Genomic DNA, 20,000 nt, shown 5'->3' on the forward strand with positions numbered 1-20,000 from the left:
TGTATTTGTTTTCTGGAGTAGCCCAGACACGATAGGAGGAAGGCTTAAGCTTGGGTGAATCTAGGCCATACCTCTCAACTATACAGTTTTTTACAGAATGTCTAGATTATTTCCTCATATTTTTGGTCTATTTTTCATAAAATTGTGGTTTTCTGGAAAATTAGTGGCAACTCATTAAAGATTGATGTCAGAAAATAAAGACAGCCATTTGAGTTTCAGACTTCATACCCTTTAGAAAATTCATGCTAATGTGAAACCTGTTATTCTATCAATTTTCTAAGTTTGTAAGACCAATATTTAAAAATTGCCCCTGTTTGTGGGCCTTTGTCCCACTTTTATGTATGGCTTTGTCCAGATTTCTTGCTCTAAGAGGTTGAGAGGTATGATCAAGGTGGATGGGTGTACGGGAGTGTACGAAGTTGTGGAAACAGAAGTTGTATTGTTCATAGGTAAATAGGATGTGTTTAAAGGATGCTACTAGTATACTGACCTGAGGGTCTTTACAAGACTAGCCATAAAGTCTCAATATAATAGTAGTTGAAAGATATCGTCTATGCCCAATATTTTTCTAGCAAGGATTACCCATGTCCAGGAGAGAAGCAAGGGCAATCCCCAGCAGGAATTTATAGTTTCCCATCCAGTCATCCAGGTGCTCTGCTTGACATGGATTGGAAGCCTATTCCAGACGAGTGACAACCTCGGGCAGATGTATCTGTCTCTCCAGCAGGTTCTCTTTATGTCGCAGGCTAGATTGAGGTTCCTGGAACAGGTGACTCTAGTCCCATTTGACTTATAGATGTGCAGCACTTTCATTAGATTTGGATCAGAGATAGCCCTGTAAGAAAGACACAAGTCACCACTAAGTAGTCTATATGCTACTGAGCACAGTAACAGCATCTTCAGTCTGTTCGCATAACACATGTGCTAGAGACCCTGAATTTTCTTAGTTAGAAATCTCTGAGGTCTCTCAAGCTGCTGCAGACATCTGGTATGGTACATACCAAAGGGAGCATTATACTCAGTAACAGGCCTGATGAGGGAAGAGTACAGAGGAGTTATAACCTCTTTTGATCTTGAAGTGATGTCTTAGCTAATCAGGTGAGCAATGTTGAATGCTTTCCTCACCACAGTAGACACAGTCAACTTGTGTTCCCAGGTCTCTCACTACAGAATTGGTACTTAGGGTATTATTGTTTATTTATAATCAGCAGGAATGTTGTTTTCACCAAAGGGAATGATGGTGCATTTTTTAGCATTTAGTTAAAGACCATGGCTCTGACATATATCTTTAATTTTTTGGAATATGTGGGTGCTGCAAAAACTTCAGTATCTTAATTTGGGGAGTAATGATGGCTACTGGACCTCAACAGAGTGCAGGGAGTATAGTTGAACTGTGTTGTAGAATAGATTAAATTACAGCAGTGATTTTATTGCAGTTGCACTTGAACTGGTTGAGCAGGAAGTGTTTCAGCTGTTTATGGAAATGAATCATTGGTTATAATGATTTAATCGTTTTATCCATGGTTTCCCAAAGCTTTGGGCTGGTATCGAAAAGTATGCTGTCTGCATTTTAGGTTAGATAGTCTAATTTGCAAATAGAGTGTAGTTTGAGAAAGGAACCTTAGATTATAAGGAGGCAGAGCTCTTTCAGGAATTCCATGAGCAAAGAAGGGGAATCTTTCTTCCTATGCCTATTTGTCTAGCAGATACCCAGAAGGATGGAAGCTCTTTGTTGTATGGACAGAAATGTGGCTTTTGCAGGAATAAAGAGCCAATGCTCTCTTTTAAGCAATAATGAACAGGCAAATATTGTTTTACGTGGTTTGTATATGTCTTTTCTTTTTTGAAACAAAGTCAATGATTGGGAAGCCATATTCAAGCTGAGGGAGGAGGACTCATTCTCCTATTTCATCCCTAGCAGCTGCAGATAAGACATGGCAAATTTTCCTGGACCATAAGATTAATTAATTAACTTTATTTTTGTAATGTGAATGTGATACTGGAAGTTAAAAGAATGATCTGGCCAGATTTCATGGCATCTGTGGTATGCACCAGGAGGTAAAGAATTTGAAGTTTTCTTGTTTTTTTTTTTTTTGAGTATTAAGTTGTATCTGGTTAGCCAGTTACTTGGGGAGGTCAGGTCAAGGTCAAGATGTTGTTTTATCAAGGTGGATGTGAGGTCATGTCTGTAGATGATCATGTCATCTGTCCAATAGAACTAGGAAAGGATGGGTGTCCCAAGGGAGGTTTTCGACTAAAAGGGGGGGGGATAAAATTGAAGAAAGTATCAAGCCTTGAGGAACACCTTTGAAGAGGTATGCAGCGGGAGAGAATGTTGAACCAGTTTGCACCCTGAAGTGTCTGCGAGATCATAAGGACACAGAGGGGCTTATGCTGGCAGTCACTAGAGAGTGTAGTAGGAGAGAGAGAGGGATAGCGTCAAAGACTTTTGTTAAGTCAAGAACGGTTGCCCCTAGTTAGTAGTTATTTATCTCTGCTAACATGAATATCATCTGCCAAGGTACATAGGGTGATTAGTCTACTTCTTTCAGACCAAAACCCATGCTGTTCATAACTAAGTATTCTGTATGTTACTATGGAGTTGGTTAATCGGGTGTAGCTTAGTTTACCTAAGATTTTTTTCAGGGTTGACAGGAGTAAAATGGGTCTAAAGTTATTTGCACAAGTGGACAATTTTGTTTTAGGAACTGGTCTTAACTCTTGCAGTTTTCCAAATTGAGGGTGTTGTGCTTTTGATGAGACATAAGTTTATAAGTATCTTTCTCTGTCCCCCTCTCTCTATCATGTATGTAACACACACATATTGTACATGATATAACTGTAAAAATTTAATGTCTGAAGTTGGTAACCATTAGTAAAATCTGACTACAGATTTTTACAGTATGTAATTGCAAGAATCTTTAATGGCTTGTTCCTGCATATTTTAGGACTTTAAAAAGAGACAATTAAACTGAATGAATTCAACAACCCACTAATTTAAATTTTAACTAGAGTCTCATCCCATCAGTGAGCCTGCTGGGAATTAAAGAATTCTGAAGTATTTTTGCCACAGTCATGTAAATGTGATACTCCTTATGCATGTATGTATGTGCATATGAGTGTGTGTGTGTGTGTGTGTGTGTGTGTGTGTGTGTGTGTGTGTGTGTGTGTGTGTGTGTGTGTGTGTGTGTGTGTGTGTCTGTGTATGTGCGCACATTTGTATATGTGTGTGAGCATACAAGCGTGGATGCAGTTGTGTGGTCTTTCCTCATTTGTGCAAATTCTACTTTTATTTCTTAAAGTACTTAAGTAACAATATTTCCCTATCTTTATCTTTGCAGATTAAAAATAGCGAAGTCAAAACCTCAGTAAATAACTCTCAGAAAAAAAAATCAGACCAAAATTGTTTCAGTACTTATGCATTTCTCCTGCCATTTAGGTTCTAAGCACAAGACAATGCTTGAAGCTCGGAATGGAGCCGGTCCAATCAAAGCCTATCCTAGACCAGGTTCAAAACTTAAACTACTGAATGGTAGCAGAGGTTCAGGATTGCAGAACAAGACATTTCATTGTGAAATTTGCGATGTACATGTTAATTCAGAAGTCCAGCTCAAACAGGTAATAGAAATAATATAGTGTGCAGAGACTGATTGTAAATTACAGTGTGCATCCATTTGTGCTATAGGCTGTTAGTTATTAAAGTACTGAAGTAAATGTCTGATATAATATTGTTATATATCATTTATTAAATTGACCATAATTTTATTTGAATTATTTATTTCAGTGTTCTTTTCTATTTGTTTTATTAAATGAAAATGGAATTAACTGTAGAGCATGTTGTTCTGTCTTTCAGCTTTTCCCGGTTAGGGGTTCGCTAATGATTGGCAGTAGATTTTTATGTGCCGAGTTGCCAGCCCTGATGCACAACCTTCAATGAAGGTACGCCCATTCACGCATGTCTCCACACAGAAGACGCTCTAGCTGTGAATGGAACAGGACAACGTCTTACTGTGAGGTGACAACACTACTGCAACACCACCACCGCTAGCATAGTAATACATTATTAGGTAATTTAGTCATTGAATTTTCTTTGCATATACTCTTCCTACCTTGCCTCAAGTTGTATATGCTAAAATGCCTGCATTGTTGCTGAAGGAAAGGAAATATGAGTAACAAGTAATATGAATTTTAAAATCACCTTTGGTCATGCTGTTATCTGCCTAGTAAAGGAGGTTACTTGTTGTAGTGTATGCTGGAAATCCAGTTCTTCATTGAGTCACAACTCATTACATCTGTAACTCTTTGAAATAATGAGCTTTGAAATATCATTTTTTCCTCTCATTTTCTGCTGTGCGACCTGGAGTTTGTATTTATACATCAGAAATGTGGGAGCTACAATCCTACACAACACCTAGAGTCAATATTGTAGTCTAAAATCTATATAATAAAAGGTCAGTCTTTCTAAAAGACAATGACAAAGCTTAGGCTAAGGCAACAGCCATCACATTCAGGCAATGAATGGTATTCTGCACCCTGTTTCATATCCCTAACATAATTTGTTGCTTAAAACTGCATATAGTAAGAGTGCATTGTCTGTGTTTAAAACTTAATTTCAAATTTACAGTTTAATGGATGATGTATTTATTGTAATATTTGGCAGAACTGTGTATAAAAATGATGTAAGCAGCTGCAAATATAAGTATTGTTTTGAAACATTATGCAAATAGTTGTGTGTATGCTAAACACGTTATTTTTCCAGATTTTTCCAGTCTTTTCAGCTTTCATTGACCATCAGAAGCCTTTGCTTTTTGATATGGACTTAATTCCTACTCCTTGGCAATGCATAAAGGGATTATTGGAAATAATCGTTGCTTGTATATGGGGATTGTTGGACTTTTGAAAAAAATATTATCCTTATATTTTTTTCTCCTTTTTCTGGAAATATTTTGGGGGCACAAGGATGGGTAAGAATGTTTGTGCCATGTTTTTGTAAATATTTTTATAAGCCTTGAGCTTTACTTAATTAGAATACCTCATTAGTGGGTATAGTTGGATTTGTAGTGCACCTTTTATTCCAAAATTCCTGAACGTCACCTTTCACTGCCAGCACAGAGTCAAAAGCTCGAGCAACTTTAGTCCACCTTAAAAGAAAGCATTCCTATGTTGTAGTGAATCGAATGGTCCTTTGGTGTTTGATGTATATTGCTATATTGGTGCTGAGTGGACTGTGTAACTCATCATGTCAACAACAATATAGCTGTAACTGAACAACTTTTGTAATTTGTAACCATTCCTACTGAAGGAATAGTGAAAATTTCCAGAGATGTATCTTTGCCAAAAGCAGCTCCATCATTAAAAAAATGATGAGACAAAAAGACCTCAAGGTATGCTTTGCCATTTAATGGAATGCCCACCATTACAGATGGGACCTGAGTAAATATGATGCAATCTTCTTAACTCAACTTACTGAAGAGCTTTTAAAAGTCTTCATGGACATGGAAGGGGATGATTGTCAGGAATGTTAAGAAGTTATGAATACACTGTAAGCTTGAACTGGTGCTATCTCTGAGAGATAAACTCAAAAGTTTCATAGCTGGACATCTTTTGCTAACAAAACAGTGAACTATCTGATATGTATTCTTAAACATATACTTAAACTATGGTTATATCATGAGGGTCAGCATACTAAAAATAAAATGAAAGAATTCCTAGCAACTGATACATTTAAAAAGCTTTGCCTTCTACTTCATGAAAGTGTGTGCTTCAAGTGATTGTAAGGATGTTGAAAATGTTATTCTACTGGTAAGGAGATTGCTATGAAATGAAACTATATTTAAAATTGAGCAGTCTAAACCTGTGGTAAAGCATGTAAAAACTGTAGTAGGCAACAGAAACGATGATGCATAGACATGCTCTGATTTAAATATGAAAGTAGGAGCCACATAACTAAATGTTGTACTAGTAAAGGTAACATTATTATATCAGTGAAAACTGTAAACAATGCAAAGCATTCTAGTAATGATGTAATGCCAATGGGATATGATGAAATGTCAACAAATATAGTAGAGACAGGCTTTTTACTATTGTGCTACATCAAAGTTAATTCAATAAAATAATTAGTGGCAGGGAGCTGCATGGGCTTCTAGACTCGGGCAGCATGGAAACATGTATAAAATCATAGTATATGTGTAAAAAGAAGTCACTAAAAGCATGCTCTTTTCACAGAAATAGAAAACAGTATCCAATTACTAAACTACAAGTTGAAACTGTGTATCGGAAGACACATCATGGTATTGTTCTAGTTCTCAATTTAACACGTGATATGATTACAGGGAAAGATTTTTGCCATGTTAAGGATGTATGAAGGCAATGGGAAGACTGTATTCCTTTCAATAGACCACCGTGTTAGTATGAATAGGGAACAAGCAAGTGATTGGGCCTTCAGATACACCTCCACCAAACCTGGACAAGGGGGTGGGGGGTTATAAATATCAAACATGCTCATAAAAGTATATGAGTCCAGTAAAGATCAAATTTTAGAGTTACAGCCTCAAAAGATGCTAACATCTATTAAGGTCACAAAGAGAAGAAGAACCTGCACCATTTAAAGTGGTATAAATACCTACACTTGTATCAGAGTAGCTTGCAGGGCATAGCCATTCGAAGGAAATGAGGTGCACAGTAAAATATTGCACCCTCTGAATGTTTTTAATCAGGACATAGAATTGACTAGTAGAACTGAGGAGAATGAGTCAGTCCTGAAATAGTGTATTCCAAAGAAATGAAGTTAGGGAGTGTGGAAAATGTATAACCTGATCAGACTTCTTAACTTTCTATCAAGCTATAATAGAATGCCCCAGATGTGCAAAGGAAAGATATTTGAAATAAATACTTCACTGGTTATAGTAAAAGAAGAAGAAACAATACTTTGCCAGTTTACTAAACCTGTTTCTGTCAGTGTAAGACAGACAAATCAAGCATGGAAAAATTCTAGACAACAGGTATCTGTGAGTAAGGAAGAAAGTAAAACTGAAGATGCATTTTATTTTGAGATGCATTTTACAGAGCGGAAGCAACCTGGAATGGAAAATGAAAGTTAGAATGTAACACCCCCTCACGCACAGAGAGAAGGCCAACATAAAGGAAAAAAAGAAAGTGACAGGGTTGTGTTCAATAATGCTAAAACAGAAATGGAGCAATCTAAACAAGAAACAAAACTGAGAGGGTAGGGTGCACAGAAAGATGACATTGAACAGAGCCCTAATGATATTCCTGTGGAGTCAAAATGCAGGAATCCTAAACAGAAGAAAAAAGGTTATATGTATCAGGTTTATAAAGGAAAGGACAATAAAAACTAAATAAGGTAGAAATAGTAACTGACAATGGTATAAACTGCATTTCTTAGGTGAGGAGTTAGACAACAAAACCCCAGTAGCTGTACTGATAGAAGAGTAGGCAGTGCCTTCTACCTCACAACAGGCGAATCCTGAGAAAAATCCAGAGACAGATGGCATCCAGGTAATCAGGATAAACTTAAAAAAGTTCCAATGGGAAAATAGCAAGAGAAAGGGAAATATAGTTAGGGTTGTAGTAGAAGGAAATAAACAAACCATTCCCACTTCATATCAGTACTTGAGCTTACAAAATGACATTAATCAGATTAAGGAAGGGTAAAGAAGAAGCGTACATTAACATTGTGTCCAGACTTTTCAGAGCCATAATAATCATATTAGTACATACTTTATACTATGAAAACACCTAGAAGTCAATGAGATTAAATCACAAATCCTCATAACGTGCTGCTGGCCTGCCCTAAAGAAGGAACATGAGGTATCTTGTGCTGGATGCTCTAAATGTAAAAAAGACACCATCATCCAGGTTCAAAAATCATTTGATTCCAGTTTCTATCATAGAGATGCCACTTAAACACATAGCTATGAACACTGTTAGGTCATTAGTAAAATCCAGCAATGGATTTCATTACATTTTGTTTATTTTTGTACTATTTAACTAAATACCCTGAGGACACTCCTCTATGTAAGACAAAATGTAAAATTCATAGCTAGTAAGCTGCCTTACTATTTTTCAGAATAGCGATATTTAAGAAAAGATTCAGAGTCCAGGGGACTACATTTATATTTAGAATAATGTGCCAACTATGACAATATTTAAGGTCAATGAATTAAACACCTCTGTGCACCATCACCAAATAGATGGGTTAGTAGAACATTTTAATTGACTATTAAAATCCATGTTTAGAAAAGTTATTGATAAACATGATAAAAACTGCACCAATTAATACCATGGCCTGTATGCCAGTAGATAAGTATCACAAGCTTAAGCAGGGTTAAGTTCTTTTAAGTTATTAAATGGTACTCACTATCGCAGTCTATTTATTATTGACACAGAAGCCTTGAAAGAGAAAAGACCATTTAAGTGTGTAAGGCAGAGGTGTACTAATGCTGGGTGGATGATGTGGTCCACCCCGGCTACAAGCAGTGCAGTATCTGTGTTGTATTTTCATTAAAAAAATGCATGTTTTTGGTTTTTAAAAGCTTTTTGCATTTTAAACGTGAAAAACTTAAATATCTTTGTTTCTTCCTCTTGCATGCCTCTGAGCATCCATATGTTAAAATACAGTGCAAGATTAGAGAAAATACAGAAGGAACTACATTCAAGACTGGAGATAACCACTGTTATTTTTAAAATTAACAACAGCCCATACCTCTCAACTATGCACATTTTCACAGAATGTCCAGATTTTTGTCTGATATTTGGGGGCTGTTCCACATAAAATTTGTGTTTTTTGGATAATCACTAAGGACTGACCTCACAAAATAATAGCTTTTATTTGAGTTTCAGACTTCATATCCTTCGGCAAATGAATGCTAACAGAACTCCTGTTATTCTTGCAACACATTTATAGAGCAATACTTAAAATCTGCCCATATTTTTTGACCTTTGTGTATATTTCTTAGGCTAAGAGATTGAGAAGTATGCAGCAACCTTCTAGTTGTACAGTAGTATAATACAACATAGAATTTTGCAGTGGAAAAGTTTTTTTTTGTTTGTTTAATTGAACCAAGCAAATTGTATGTGTGTATGTGTGCATTTGTTTAAATATTTTAAAGTTTGACTAGTGAGTGTATGCATTTGTTTAAATATTTTTTAATTGGATATTCATGTTCTTTTTTTTTCATTGTACTGTTCTGCCTTTTTTGTTTGTTTTGGTGGGGTGGAGGGTAGCTATCTGGGGTATGCATTAAAGTAACTTGCCTTTTCACTTGTTCAGCTTAAATTCTGCCATTATGATTGGCAAGTTAATAATTGTGTTAATAAATTGGAATATTTTTATGCTGTTTTTTGGGGGGGGTGGGGGTTTGGTTAGCTATGCTGTGGATGAATATTACTTGTTCTTTTTACTTGGTCACTTTAAATTCTATCCTTAAGGTGCATTTGTGTTACTAAATTTAAATATTTATGCTTTTTTTTTTTTGGGGGGGGGTTGGCAGTGACTTTATCTTTTCATATTATTTTAAAGGCTGGCTATTGTGCATTTGTGTGAAATAAATTTGTTTTTTTTTTTTTTTTGGGGTGGGGGGAGCTTAGCTGTACTATAGGAACTTATCCACTTAATTTGCTTAGCTCAAACTCTAGTATTAAGGTTGAATTAGTTCACATTTGTGCAAAATAAGTTGGAATATTTATGCTTTTTTGCTTGGTGGGTGGGTGGCTAGCTGTATTGTTGATTAAGTAACTTGTGCTCAGTTTAAAGTCAGGCATTAACAGCTAGTGTGCATTTTTGTGAAACAAATTAGAATATTGTATGAAACACATTTGAAACTGTCCGTGATTTTACAGTTTCTAATATTTGCCTAATATGTTTGGTCTGCAAGTTACTCTTGTATTGATTGTTTAGCTTATAGTCTGCCTTTACATGACTAGTGTACATTTGCATGAAATATGCTATAATGTTTACTCTCTCTCTGGGTTCTGCATTTGTAAAATCAAATTGAAACGGTTCCTGATTTTGCAGAACGGCCCTAAGTTTTCTTCATTTTGATCTGTTCCTAATAGTTTTTGGGGTCAACTGTCTACATAAGTTATCAAATCCTGAACTATTGGGTAAGTTCTTAGGGTTGTGTCATACTCAGCTTTCCAAAGGAGATGATAATACATTTTAGAAATTTACCTTTAGTCCATGATTCTGACATTAATAGGATGGATGTGTCTTTTGGGGATTTCATCACTGTTCCTACCCTGCTCCTTGCTGGCCATTATTTTGTTTCATTTCATGATTTTTACTAAAAATAATTGTCACATAGGAGGAGGTGTTAGAAAAATCTCCATGGGGCAGAGGGGGGATGTTGAAAAAAAATCTGCACCGGGTGTCATATATGCTAGGCATACCACTGGCATAATGTATCATTATATACCAACATACAGTATAGGCTGAAAATAGTAATTTCCAAGATGAAAGAATACGTGGAAAGAGCCCAGCCCAGTAAACATAACAAGGGGCGTGTAATAGGACTGCAAAGACCAGTTGATTCAAAGTTGGAAAGCAGGTGTTAATTCTAACCTCTACATAAAATATCCATTTGAAATAGTATAAAAATGAAATTATGTAAATGATGTGGTTAAACAAACTGGTAAGAGAATACCAGAGCAAATATACCACATTAATGTCTTCAAACAATGGAAAAAAAACTCAAATCTCTGTTTGTGTACCAGCAGAAGCTACTTGACCTGAGGAAAACTGATATCTTTGTCTGCACATTAGATAGATGACATACTATCTAAGCTACAGAAATTTAAAAAAAATCAATTTCTGTCAAAAAAAAATGTTTTCAGAAATACCTGCCAGAACAGGCATAATTCAACACCAGATTGAGACTATTTATGGGGAAAAAGTTAATTTGTTTCTTTTGATTACTTATGATTGTTTCACATGAAACATTTTTTTGTTTTTACTATTATAATCTGGGCGGAGCCTGCAATTGGTCATATAAGATCAGTGCTCTGCCCCAGTAAACAAAATGTAAATAAGTAGAAACATAACTAATACCTAAAACCATTCAGAATAACAACATCATTTGGAAAGGGTATGCAAACGGGAATACCAAAATGCTTACAGTCAGGGTAATTAAAGAGTCTGAAAGCTCATGGAACATCCCAGTAGTATTAGTCCCAATGCCTGTAATAATTTTAGGAAGCTGAACAACATTTTAAAATTTGACAACTACCCAATGCCTAGAGTTAATGCACTAATGGAAGGGTTGGGAAGGCACAATTCTTGACCACATTAGATATAACAAAAGGATACTGAAAATCCCTCTACTGGATTAAGCCAAAGAAAGGACAGCTTTTTCAACACTAGATGACTTGTTCCTGTATAATGTCCATCATTTCAGGTTACATAGTAACAATAAAACATTTTGGTGACTAATCCTAAAACCTCATGTCAAATAGGCAGCTGCTTACCTAGGTGATGTAATAAATAATTCCTAAGACTGGGATATATAAGGTACAGTCTGTGCTAGACTCTCTGAGACAAACCAGGATAACTGTCAATGCTTCCATTATCAAGGTAGGCGTGACAGAGGTAAAACATTTAGGTTATATCATTGGGTAGGGAGACTGTTAGATCCCCAAAAGAAAATTAGAACTTGTAAGAAAATGGCCTCTTCTTGGATCAAAAAGCAATTGAGAACATTTTCAGCACTGGCTGAAAACTATCGAAAACCTGTACATCGTTTTGCATCAACAGGCTGCTTTTTACAGACTTGACCAGTCAGAAAATAATTCTTAAGTTAAAATGGACGCTAGAGTCAGACAATTCCTTTAATTCTTACACATCCCAGTTCCCCAGCCAACCAATACATGATTATCTTTATATTATCCAAACCATACACATACACACACACACAGACACACAGACACACACACACACACACACACACACACACACACACACACACACACACACACTACATACTTACATTCCCTACCCTTTAAAGGCACCATATCTCTCACTTGGTATGCAATATTGTTGAACATTCTATTGAATCATTTAACTGTTTTTCTAACTAGGCAAAGAAACAACTAGTTTCCTCTACATGAACTGTCCCAAACTAATACAGTCCATGCTTTCTGCTTTGTGTATTAAATATTAACATTATTTTAATACCTACACCTAGCCATTTCTTCATAATAAGTAGTTAGTAAGACTCCAGATCTAGCTCCATAGTTGTCAATGATTGTTTTCTTGTTTTTAAGACTTTTTCTTAATATAATGCAGTAGTGATACTCATATATGAAAACTCTTAGCAGCACTCATACCTGGTAGACATCACAAGCTTTTATTAATATTTTTATTTTCCAATTTCTCCTCTCCTCTTTTGTCAGCACCTTTACTTTCTGTTGGGATTCAAGAGAACTCCTACATCATTTTATAACAGAGAGTATTATTTTTGTAAAAACTTTAGTGGCTCTCCCATATTGTGAAGAGAAGCCTTCTTTAATACTTTCCAGTTCCAGCACCTCTTCTACTGGCAACATATTTTTAGAAAACTTAAGGCCGCCTATACAACAGCATACCACATGCAACCCAAGTCCTCTTCAGAATTGATAGCTTCACATCCCCTCCACCCTCAACTACATCACTGCTCTGGTATTTGTTTCTCATCTCTCTCAGTAATTTTCTGCCATGGAGTGCCAACTATTAATTCCTGCCACTCTACAGCCTTCTTATTTCGACCTCCATTCATTTTCCCACAACTACTTTTGAGGTTTCAAATCTTTCAAAAAAGTTCTGCCACAGGCTACCAATTATTACTTCCTATCACATGTCCATTCATTTCCCCACAACTGTCAGTGTGCTTTTCCATCCTTCATATCTCTCTCTCAATTAATTTTCCACGCCAACCACCAATTATTACTTCCTAACACTATTTGTAATTTTCCTTTTTACTACCAATTACACTTCCATTTCATATCTTCTTATCATTAAACTCATGTAGAATGCAAACACTATTAGCTCTTGACTAATACCACATTCCTTTTCCAACAAACCAACCTTTCCTAGCCAAATATATTATCACACATTCTACTTGCTCTAAAACTTCACATCTCTGCAATTTTCTTATTCTACTCATGCTAATACAAAAGATGTGACTACATTCAGCTCCCAGCTAATACTGTTGTTTATAAGTGTACACTCCAGTCATCTGGCAGCCGAGTATAATTTACCTGCCATATCTAAACAACCATGGCATCCTCCAATTCAGTTAATGCTGCTCACTCTGTCATTGCAGCTCATAGCACAGAAATCACTGTTACCTTCTTATTGCCATTCATTACATTAGCTATTGATCATATAACACATACTATAGTCACATCAGCTTACAGTGTCCCACATACCATAGTTATTTGGTACGTCAGGTTCGTCATATGCATATTCCCTCTCATTTTACAAAAGTGCTTCATCAGCTAACTTTGCTTCCCAGTAAACACCAAAGACTACTTCCTGGATACATAACATTTCTTTACAACCTGCACTATAGGCATCATGGCATTTTAATCATAACTATCCCAACTGTCCTACTACCAGGTGATCTGGAGCTTAACCCTGGCCACAACATTTCTTCCTACTAGCTGTGACCCCATCACCAAACCTCAAAATTTTAATAGGTTGAAAGTATTTCATATAAACTTTAGAAGCTTATGCAAGTAGGTACCACTTCCAGAAACACAGGTTCTTCAATACAACCTAATCATACTTCCCATCACTGAAACCAGGCTGAAGACCACTGCAGCAAACTCTGAACACTCCTTTCTCAAATACTGCATTTTTAAAACTGGTCATGCACAAAGTATGAGAGATGGAGTCATTATCTTACTAAACAACAACAGCCCAGCCAAACTATGCATATACCAATTGCCTTTACAGGTTCTGAATCTATCACCAACTCTATTACTAATGCTAATAATAAAAAAGTGACATAGAGACTGCCTCTATCCCTATCCCAAGTTGGCAGCTAAGACATTACCCTTCGCCCTAGAATGGTTCCATAACTCTTTTGCCACTATATTTTTATTTCTTAGTGATTTCAGTATTCCTTGGTTCCCAGCTCAGTAACTGCACTTATCCTTCAACTTTTCTTCAGTTATCATCAACCAGACTAAGATGAACCCCCAGCATAGACTACAAAAACATCCTAGATGTGCATACCTGCATAGCACCCCAGCAATTACTATTTAAGTGATATTGTACCCCAAAATCTCAATGATTCAGTGGTCACAGCTCATATTTCATGGTTTGGTAAAACAAGCCTCCCTACACCATAGAAAAAAAAATTGATAGTAGGAAATGGAACAAACTACCTTCTGAAATTATCCAAATGGAATTATCTGTCATCGGTTGTTGTATTTTAAATCATATCAATACATTTCACAATATTGTTCAGCATTTCATTAAAAATGTACAAACTCTCACAAACAGACTTGCACCTGCTAGGAGGCCAAAGATATCTTAACCTCCTAGATAGACAGTGCCACAGGAAAAGTGATGATGGCCAAGAACTCAGCTTGGAAATTTACCAAAACTGTGGAAATAGGCAGTATTTGTCACAATATAAGTAACTCAGAAACAAATGCCAAAACCATTGCAACTTTCAAAAGAAAATTACTTCTTGTAACTCCAAAATACTAATGAAAGCAGCTGTACAGCTTTCTGGAACACACTTAAGAAGCTAATGGTATAATAACCAGCAATTACCACAACAGCTAGCACATGACACAGGTACAGCAGAAACCTTCGCACACCACTTCAAGGACATTATCAACATGTACTTAGCCAAAAACACATGTACTTCTAACTCCCCACCTGAAGCCTCTTCCATCACGTGAGCCAGCTTCATTTTTAAGCCTATCACCATCAGTGGTACAGGAAAGCTACTCCATAAAATAAAACCACATAAATCACCTTCCATAGAGAAGCTGCTTCCAGCTTTTTTAAAATGCCTCACAGATCATATTGCATATCCAAATATATTTTCACAAAGACAGCAAGAAATTCAAATTCAAAAACTGCCATCCTATAGTCATCCTACCTCACCTGTCTAAAATTCTAGAAAAGGTTGATCACATCAAAATAACAAACTTCCTTCACCCGTATACCAAACATCATTTACTCACAATGTCTCTACAATTGTCATAGCACACAAATGACACTTGTTCATAAGATTATAGAAAATACAAGGTCACAAGACAATTTACACCTTTCCAATATCCACCTTCATGCTGTACGCCCTTCTCAAGAGGGGAAAAACAGGACTGTCTAAATGAAATCTTGCGAATCTTCATTACCAGAAACCAATAAAGGCAAAGTTGTTGCTTTCTTGTTCATAAAAAGTGTTTAGTACAGTCATCCTTTTACTAAACTAGGACATTCTGAAATTGTAATTCAACTGGTTTACCTGCTGGATATGGTACAATCTGTAACCTTGAACATCTGCTCACCTCCCCAATTCATTTCTAACATCAAGATCGCAACAGGTTCTGTTCTTTGATTTGCACTATGTTCAATCTTTACCAGTGATACGCACCTACATACCGACACCATCAAACTGCTTCAGGAATCTGGTGGCTCTACCATTTTATGTAATACACCTAGCATTACTGCCTCCATTTGCCATATTCAGTCTTCTATAAGTACTCCACTGATCTGGCTAGAGAACTGAAAACTATTCCTAAAAGAAAAGAAAACCAAATTAATGACCATTGACCACAGTGATTATCCCTCATCCTCTCCCACAATCACAGTCAATAACACCACCATTCAAGTTGCACATCCCTACAAGCACTTGCATGCAGCTATCCATAACAAACTTCCATTTCTGGAACATACCATTACTGAAGTTTAAGGCATCCACAGGGATCAGTGTTAAGCCCTCTCTTGCTTGGCATTTATTTTGCATATATTTAAGCCAATATCCCTGAAGTTTGGTTGACCTTAGGAATTAGTGCTGGACCGTATAAGCTAATATCTCTGAAGTGTGGTTGACCAAGTTGGCAGATGACTACAAGTTGAGCACTGCTATCCACTGATTCCAAACTTCCCCAGCAGTATCTGTAATCTGCATACATTATATATTGAAAATAGTCTCTAGCTCATGCAAAAAGTGCAGCAAAATAGCATTCAGCAAGAAAGGTGCTTTCACCTCATATATTATATGTGGTACTCCTCTTCAAATAGATATACTTGTAAGAGAACTGAGTACTTGTGTGGATCATCATGATGCCATATCCTTCCATCTGACCTATTTAATTTCCAAGGGGATATATTCATGATCCAAAGACGCCATCTTACCACTGTACTCTTCCTTTGTTAAAACCATCAGTGAACACATTGCACCCTTTGGTATATACAAATCCAGGCACATCACCCAACTGGAAAGGCTACAACAATTTTTAACTAAAAGACATTAAGTCTTTAACCTATCTCAAGAGATTACCACAACTCTCCTTACAATAAGTAATTTGTCGGCTTCTCTGAGGTGAACTGTTTCTTGCTTTCTGAGCTATGAAAGACCTAATCCTTTTTCATTTCTTTCCAAAGCTAGTGGCTCTACAAACAAACAAGCATACTAGGGACCTAAATTTACATCAACAAATAAGCAAGACTTGATGAAGGGATATATTACCAAAAACAATGTATTCAGAGCCTATGGAATAAGCTACCACTACAGGTCAAGGAAAGTAGTACTTTGTCTGCTGTTAAGGCTAGTCTTGATGATTGGATGGGTAGACACAAATTTATACCGGTGTTAGAGTTTATATCCCTGCTTGTTTCTGAGGTGTGCATTATTAAGTGCTCTTAAAGCATGTCAAAAACTTTGAAGTGTGTCTGTTTAAAGCTGTATATGGCTAGGCATTTCAAAAATAAATATACCTCAAGGCTGGTCATACAGGACAAAGCACTTGAACTACTCCTTGCTCAAATCACCATAGGCAAAATTCAATATCACTTCCTTGCAAGCTATTGGTCTCCATCTATGTCCCAGGAAATCCATAAGATGTATTTAAACTTATTGGAAATACTCATCATCCAACCCAATACCATATTCATGAGTATTAACTGAGGATCAAGACTCTAGACTTGTATTCTGTCTCCTACAGGCTGTTGAGGGGTGATCTATGTCTGGCATACAGGGCATTGTCAGACCCCACTCTGATGGACCTCCTGCATATCCACAAAACAAACAACACCAGAATTACCCATTTTAAAGGTGTAAACGTTGTCTGTGGTATAAATATGACCTGCTTGAGACATCAATGTGAAGCAGAGTTCCTCCCTTACCCAATCCAAGTGTAACTTGGCCAGTTGGATAGGGAACAATAAATTCATCCCTGGCTTGGCACCTATGTCTCTAATGGACACTGGCAACCTGTAAATGGTACATCTCTCAGGCCCCTGCTTGAAACTTTACATCTCCCAAGCCCCTACTTACATTTATCAAGGGTACCAGAACTTCTGAGAGATTTGGGATGCGTGGCTAGGTTTAAAAACGCCCTTGTGGTCATTAGCCTAGTAAACACCTATGAACCTATGGTCCTTCTGATTGCTTGCTTTCTATTGTTCTTATGTTCCTAAGGCATATTCAAAAACTAGGTTCCCTCCATCTAATTAAACACTATCCACTGCATCTACAATTAACCTAGCTATCACTCAGTTCTTACCCAAACAGATTCATTGCTACTGGTAACCTAAATACATCAGTGTAGTATAAGCGTAAATTAATTTACTGTAAAAAAGGTAAGTGTGCAGCATTACCCATATCAGATATTCATACTCAGAAAACTCTCAACAAACTTATTTGGATGACCTTCACAAATGAAGTGAACTTCAGCCGATGTACTTTCAGTCATAAAATGCTATACAATAAAAACTGACCACTCAACTTCATTTTTAAACATTATTCACCAAACAGAACTCTAAGGTCTCCTAGATGTACCCAAAAGCTCCTTCATTAACAACAACAAACCCCTTCTCTCTTTCTGAAGAGAGGAAAATGTCAGACTTCACAGCATTCAAGAATGCCTGCAAGGAGCACCTCTATAAACCTGCTAAATGCAAAGTGCAGTGTTATGTAATTTCATTCACATTTCCTATACAATCACATTTGATTTCCCCAAATCACCCTATGGCAATTTCAATCCTGTCTCAATTTTTCTAACCCTAAAAACACATTCCCTACCTTTCACCTTCCGATTTTTCATAACTTAATTAAACTAATGCTTTCAATACTTTTTCCATTTTTCCTCTCTACTTTAAATCTTTTCTTGGCACAGAGTATTAAATTCTCATTTATTGCTCAAATGAATACAAATGTGTTTTATATTGTAACCTATATTTAGCCTCTTGTTGTAGTCACTTTTGTACTACTATACACAAGTCTCTACTCCTTTATACTACTTATGCTGTTAGTTTATTTATATTGTGTGTATCTTTCTCTGCCCACCAGACCCCATTTTGAAAATGGTGTAATTCAGTTAACAAAATTTAAATAAATAATAAATATATGGCAGGCCTAGCCACCTGGTGGTATTAACATTGCCTCCAGATGATTGAATTTGTCACTGTTGAAGTGGCATCTCAACTCCAGGTGCCAAAATGGGGAAAAGGGATTGTGGCTGTAGAGGTAGATCTGAAATAGCCATTTGAAGAAAAATTCTGTGATCAAAGCCTGTATTACACTCTCTAGATTTCAATATTGTTATATAGTATATAATGATACTATATACTATATAACAATATATAATATATAATGATACTTCAGAGATGGGCCTATGGCAGTATTATCACAAACCTTTGGTGAAGAATATCCCATATGATTTTTGGGTCAAAAACTGAGTAGAGCAGGAAACAGATATTTTAATGTTGAAAATTAATGTTTGGCAATCATATGGATATTTCTTGCTCTTCTCGGCCAAAACTTTACACAGAGTGTAGACCATGCCTCAGTGTTGTGACCAAATAGGCAGTAGGGTGGAATTACATAGCTATATACATAGCTCTCAACTGTCCAGATTTTCGCAGACTGTCCAGATTTTTTGCCCCATATTTTTGGTCTGTTCCTGTTAAAAGTTGTGGTTTTCTGGAAAATTACTGAGGACTGAAGTCACTAAATAATGCCATATATTTAAGTTCCAGACATCTTAACCTTAAAAAAATGTGTGCTATCTTTCTAAATTTTTAAGAGGAATATGTAAAGTCTGTCCCTATTTTGGGCCCTTTGTCCCCCCATTATTTTACACTCCATCCAGATTTCTTGCTCTAAGAGGTTGAGAGGTACGGCTATGTAGGTGTGCATTCTCCTTGTAGTCTTTTAAATTCATTATGAAATAAAGACCAATCTCAACCAACCATAATAGAGATGGTATGTCTAGGGCTAATAGCCCATGTAGTGGGCCTAAACCAGTGATTACTAGTGAGGGGTCACTGTAACATAGTGCAGTAGTTCTAATCAGGATGATGTATAAAAACAAACAAATTAATTGTTCCTTTAAAGCATAATGTAATTAGTGCTGTAACATGGGAAAAAAGTATTCCCCTGATATTATATCCCATGTTGTCAGTGGTTACAGCCACAGGATGCAACAGTTTTCTTACAAATTTACGAATTTCTGCATGTATAAGGTGATACACTTCTTGAGACAAGAATGCATATTACCTCTTTTGTTTGATTATTACTAATGTTATGCTTACAGAATAATGAAAGTTTGTCAATGGAAATCATGATTTCAGAATTAAGTAGAGCTTGAACATCCCTTCCTTCAAGTAATACAGCATATCTTATTAACTTTTGTAAAACAGTGGCATTGGGCTAATTCAATTATCCTAGATGTTTGCACAACCTAATTTAAAATATGCATTTCCATTTTGACAGTAGTTTTTTTTTTTTTAATGAAACTCGACTTAACAATGTAAGCCATTC

General features: G+C 36.3%; 1 protein-coding gene across 2 annotated transcripts in view; it reads left to right on the forward strand.

The window, feature by feature from the left end:
• Positions 1 to 20,000, forward strand: part of ZNF385B (zinc finger protein 385B) — a 1,204,911-nt gene that overhangs the window by 1,128,305 nt on the left and 56,606 nt on the right. For both annotated transcript variants that reach the window (XM_044075269.1, XM_044075267.1), the window contains one exon: positions 3,440 to 3,618. In XM_044075269.1, coding sequence (XP_043931204.1) covers positions 3,440 to 3,618 — 179 coding nt within the window. The remainder of the gene's footprint in view (positions 1 to 3,439; positions 3,619 to 20,000) is intronic.

This window comes from Protopterus annectens, chromosome 6.part0, assembly GCF_019279795.1.
Source record: "Protopterus annectens isolate FY-2018-M chromosome 6.part0, PAN1.0, whole genome shotgun sequence".
Classification (NCBI taxonomy): domain Eukaryota; kingdom Metazoa; phylum Chordata; order Ceratodontiformes; family Protopteridae; genus Protopterus; species Protopterus annectens.